The sequence below is a fragment of the Etheostoma cragini genome, chromosome 22, assembly GCF_013103735.1.
Source record: "Etheostoma cragini isolate CJK2018 chromosome 22, CSU_Ecrag_1.0, whole genome shotgun sequence".
Lineage (NCBI taxonomy): Eukaryota > Metazoa > Chordata > Actinopteri > Perciformes > Percidae > Etheostoma > Etheostoma cragini.
Genome location: NC_048428.1, coordinates 17,060,594 through 17,065,473, shown reverse-complemented (window position 1 = coordinate 17,065,473; position 4,880 = coordinate 17,060,594). Strand labels below are relative to the sequence as shown.

At 39.8% G+C, this 4,880-nt stretch overlaps 1 protein-coding gene across 1 annotated transcript in view; it reads left to right on the top strand.

The window, feature by feature from the left end:
* Positions 1–4,880, top strand: part of LOC117938271 (dnaJ homolog subfamily C member 13-like) — a 31,697-nt gene that overhangs the window by 14,997 nt on the left and 11,820 nt on the right. Inside the window, exons 14-23 of the mRNA XM_034862794.1 lie at positions 144–251; positions 391–546; positions 649–705; positions 816–937; positions 1,207–1,282; positions 1,442–1,537; positions 1,629–1,769; positions 3,335–3,352; positions 4,295–4,377; positions 4,861–4,876. Coding sequence (XP_034718685.1) covers positions 144–251; positions 391–546; positions 649–705; positions 816–937; positions 1,207–1,282; positions 1,442–1,537; positions 1,629–1,769; positions 3,335–3,352; positions 4,295–4,377; positions 4,861–4,876 — 873 coding nt within the window. The remainder of the gene's footprint in view (positions 1–143; positions 252–390; positions 547–648; positions 706–815; positions 938–1,206; positions 1,283–1,441; positions 1,538–1,628; positions 1,770–3,334; positions 3,353–4,294; positions 4,378–4,860; positions 4,877–4,880) is intronic.

Sequence of the window (4,880 nt, the reverse complement as noted above, 5' to 3'; positions counted from 1 at the left end):
TGGAAAAAGGCTGCAATGAAACAAAGAGTGAAAAATTTAAAGGGGTCTGAATACTTTCCGTACCCACTGTATATCAACCATTTATCAATTTGTCTTTTATCCTGCGGTTTGGCTGAGACCTTCTCTTTCATGTTTCTCTGCAGCCAATGCATGATGACTATGACCTGAGGCAGGAGCAACTGAACAAGGCCTCTCTGCTGTCCTCCAAAAAGTTCCTGGAGAACCTACTTGAAAAATTCATCACTAATGTGGTACATTTTTTTTATTGTCAGCAAGCTGGATGCAGAATTATGAAATTCAGATGTTGTTGAACAAAAGTTGTAGTATAGTTTCAAAAAGCCTCCTCGTGTCAATTCTTAGCTCAAATTCTCTTCTTTCTTTTGTTTTCAGGACCATGGAACAGGAGCTTTGGTCATCAGCTCCTTACTGGACTTCTTAACGTTTGCCCTGTGCGCCCCCTACAGTGAAACCACAGAGGGGCAGCAGTTTGACATGCTGCTTGAGATGGTTGCCTCCGATGGTCGCACCTTGTTCAAACTCTTCCAGGTAGTTGACTTGTGTGAATAAACCTTTCCCACCCTAATGATGATAGTATTATGACAAATCAGTAGATGCTCGTGTACTGAATGATGTTGTTCTCATCTCCAGCATCCTTCTATGGCAATAGTGAAGGGAGCAGGCCTGGTGATGAAGGCCATTATTGAGGTAAACCTTTTTGTGGGTTAGGTGGTTTACATTATCAATGATTTCATGATTGGATTGCCTTTAGTGTATATGCTTTATGACATTTAGGACCTTTGCTTGTTTTAATTTAGGAAGGAGACAAGGAAATAGCCACCAAGATGCAGGACCTGGCCTTGAGTGAAGGGGCTCTTCCGAGGCATCTGCACACTTCTTTGTTTACCATCAGCTCTGACCAACGGATGCTGACCAACAGGTCCAGCCTCACTAAATCCACAAACTGACACACAATGATCTTGTCTTTTGGACTTGTTGGTTCCAGCTGCTGTTTAATTTTCTCTATTTGTGGTTTCAAATTTTATAAATACTCTTAACCAGAGAAACACTCAGTGCTTGTAACGGTAGACAAAGCTGCACTTGCTACAGTAGATAAACAGAAAATGTCTTCTATAAAATCGCTCAGCTACTTACGTGATACTTTCATTTCATTATCATTCATTATTTCATTGTATTTCATTATCTCAGGCAGCTAAGTCGTCACCTGGTGGGACTTTGGACTGCAGAAAATCCTGTTGCCATGAACCTTCTAAAAAGGATACTGGTAAGGCTACATATACACCTATTTAGACTTAAAAATATCTTAGGCCTGTCCAAAACTGTTGGCAGAAGCTATTAGTAAAATGAAAAGTACTGCAGGATGTAAGCCAATGCTTTTTTCTGGCAGCTAAGGAACAGTTCATTATGTATTGTGCGCTCTCAGCCAACAGGCCTGCTGGCTTACCTGGATAGTCCTGACCCAGTCCCGGAGAAAGATATGGACAGAATGCACGTCCGCGACAACTTGAAAATTGCCACGGTATCACATCTGTATATTTTTGCAGCGTGAACAAACGGCTCAATAACAACGTATCTGCCATTTATAATTGTTTGATATTTGTTTCCCACAGGACCAGCTAAATCGAAACAAGGTGCCCGAATGGCAGCGTATAGCTGGTAAAGCAGCCAAAGAGGTGGAGAAGTTTGCCAAGGAGAAGGCTGATGTAGTGTTGATGCACTGGAGGGATAAAATGGGCATAGCCCAAAAGGAGGTGAGGATATATTTCCTTTGCAAAGATGCTAAGGGACTGATTTCCCTCTTATCTATCAGACAAGCTACTGCTGGTACTGCTGCTATATGTCTGCTCAGGTGTCTTTACCTGTTGCTCTTTCTGCTGATGCTGAACAGTACTGTAGAATCCAGAGGCAAACTCAATAACACACTTTTCAGCTGCTGCTCTTATTTTGCATGCAGAGCGGTGTCAGCTCTGACGTTGTTTGGGAAAATGTCAAGATACAGAAACGTTTTGATTTTTCAGCACCTTGCATATCTTGCTGTTCAAAATGCTTGTGCATATTTTCGTACATGTTTAAAAGATTTTGTTTTTTAGCTAAGACAAAGGTTTACCAGTACAGGCGTGTTTGAGTGTTACCAAAATGTTCTTTGAATTCAAAGGTCACCTTTCTTGTAGATAATACCTCTTCCACCAACGTAAAATTGGTTCCCGTTCACATTCCTAATTTTCAACCATTCAGAGCCTTTTAGACCTAAAATACAGTAGTGTGTTTCCAGCTGGAAACACAAAGATCAGGTTTTCATTGACTAAACGTTTGAACTGTGACAACATCAGTGGGCGTGTCAATCAACAGGTTGAAGGAGAAGAAGGAGTAGGTAATAATAATAAAGGAGTCAAGTGAGAAATCTTCGGACAAAAAAAAGAACCTGCAATGGTCTCATTATTAGTTGATCCATGCTTGTTTATTGAAAAGACTAAAATCTGTTGTAACGGAACAAAAGCTTGCAGGCAATCAATCTAATCTGCCATCTTGCTACTGTAGTTTATTTCCGCAGTGTGCAGCGTCCTCTGTTGTCAACACATCCTTGATTACAGTGGTTCCGCTAAAAACGCGTTGAAACGCGGGCTGTTTTGCTAGACAGCATTAGTTTCCAAGAATTCTGAACGAAACAGCTTCAACAACCAGAGCTAATTTGGTGGAAAACTGGTACGTTAGGCTGCAAATTTGATGACAAGTTTGAATGTCACATTTGCACATAGTCAGTTTAAGGGCTTTCAGACTGAACCTGTGTGTGTCATTGTTGTAGAAAGTCTGTGGGTGGGATGAGGTTGGGGGTGTCATCGAAACTGTTAATAAAACATTGACCCTCCACTGTCTGCTCTTTGGCATTCCTACAAACTTGAACTCAAATCTACTTCCTAACAATGTTAAAAACCTCTAAACTTACTTTGAATCTGAATGCACCCGGCTTCCTTTTTCTTTTCTACAGCTTTGTTTTGATTGACTCAAAATGGCTGATCGACTTCTTATTTAGATTGGTTTGCTTTCACTGAATATTCCCTAATCAAACGTCATGTATATCTGTTAGCAAGTAGTCTTGGAAAATATATCAATCTAGTGGATAGTCAGCTAATAAATCCAAAGAATGTACTACTTAATTTTGTATGTCAGTCTCTTAGTATAACGTAGTCTTGTGACCTGTGATGCTTTTTTTCCCTGATTCATCTCTGTTTGACCTGAGGAACAATAACCTCTCTGTGTTGTATCTGCCCCACCCTTCCCTTGTCTTGTGTGGTTTCTCTGCTGTCAAACAATGCAGCAGGACAGAAATAACCTGGTAAGTAGGCCTGACCAATGGGATCCATGCTCTTTTCTTTCCATCTTTTCTCTCGACCAAACCATTTTTCCATCCTCATGTGACATATTGGGTGTGTTTTTTTTTAATTCAGCCAGGCGATGATCCGTTATCATCTACACGGGATTGCCACATGTTTCTTCAAATAGATGCCAGAAAAGAAGAAGTTATTACATTATACAGTAGACAATAAAAGCACAGATTTGAACTCATCTTTTCATGTCCCGCTGTCAATAGAGAATTTGTACCTGTTGTGTTTTGTCAATAGAGAACTTGTACCTGTAGTGTTTTGTCATCAGTAAATAATGACCACTTTTAGTTTGAGACAAGTATAATTACCATAAACGGAAGGACCTTTGCCATGCACCCTTTACGGCCTCTGGAACTCTATTTTACATCGCTTCCACCATTTTAACTGCAGGAATTTTCTTTATTTTTTATGGCACCAAAGACAAAAAAAGTTTAACTTGCAAGTGAAAACGCAAATTAAGGCTGTTATACTTGAGTAGCAGCATCCTCTTGAGAAGCAAAAGCTTAATCAAAATAGTGATCATAATCATCGCCCAGCAAGAATTACAGAACACATCCGATTTTTGGATCCCACTTTGGTGTTTGTGTTTCATAACATTATTTTCTATGTTGGTGTGATGAGGACATTGTTTTTATCGGTGTTGTGTTTTGTTGTCCTATTCTCCTAATATGTGGCTTTCTCCATTCTTAAAAACATTTTGTTTTATTTTTGTTCACACCTGTGCCATTCACTTAATTTCTTGGGTCCTTGTGTCCTTGTGTTTATTGCTCATGTTGTTGCCAATTTACCTTCACAACTGTCCTTGTGCCATAATTTTTAGAAAGACAAATATTTAAAAGTTGTTAGGAATGATTTGAAGCAGTTCCTCAAAGTGTTTTTTGCTTTGATTTCAGAACCCAAACCAAAAGCCTGTCATCCTGAGAAAGAGACGCCAGAGAATAAAGATTGAAGTCAACTGGGAGCTTTTCTACTACAGGTACAACATGGCCCTATAGAGAGTTTAAGCCATATTCTCTCGCTATGTTCACCCTAATGCCTGGCACATTTGTGGTGCTCATCCTGATTTTTTAGTACTCAGAATGCAAAGTCCAACTTTTGGGATTATGCCCTTTGCCTTACTTAAGACCCTTAAATTCAGACTCATTAGTCACCTAACACGAAACCACTGTGCTAGTTATGAGTTTTTGAGTCTCGATTGTGTTTTTTGCCTCCAACGTCGCCTGCAAGGCAGCTAACCTTGACCCTAGACGTAACCATTGCCACACTGCACGGAAGGAGACGTTGGGGCAAAAAAACACCAAATACCACTTTTGAGCTGCTTCATTTTCTACGTTTTTTAAGTCATATCTGTCTGGTTTAGGGACACTTTTTATGAGACACACAGGGGATTTAAGTCCATCTCAATTATAATTTAGCTTTCCTGAACTGCTTTTTTATTCTTTTTTTTTTTTTTTTTAAGATTCCAGCTCGACCATGCAC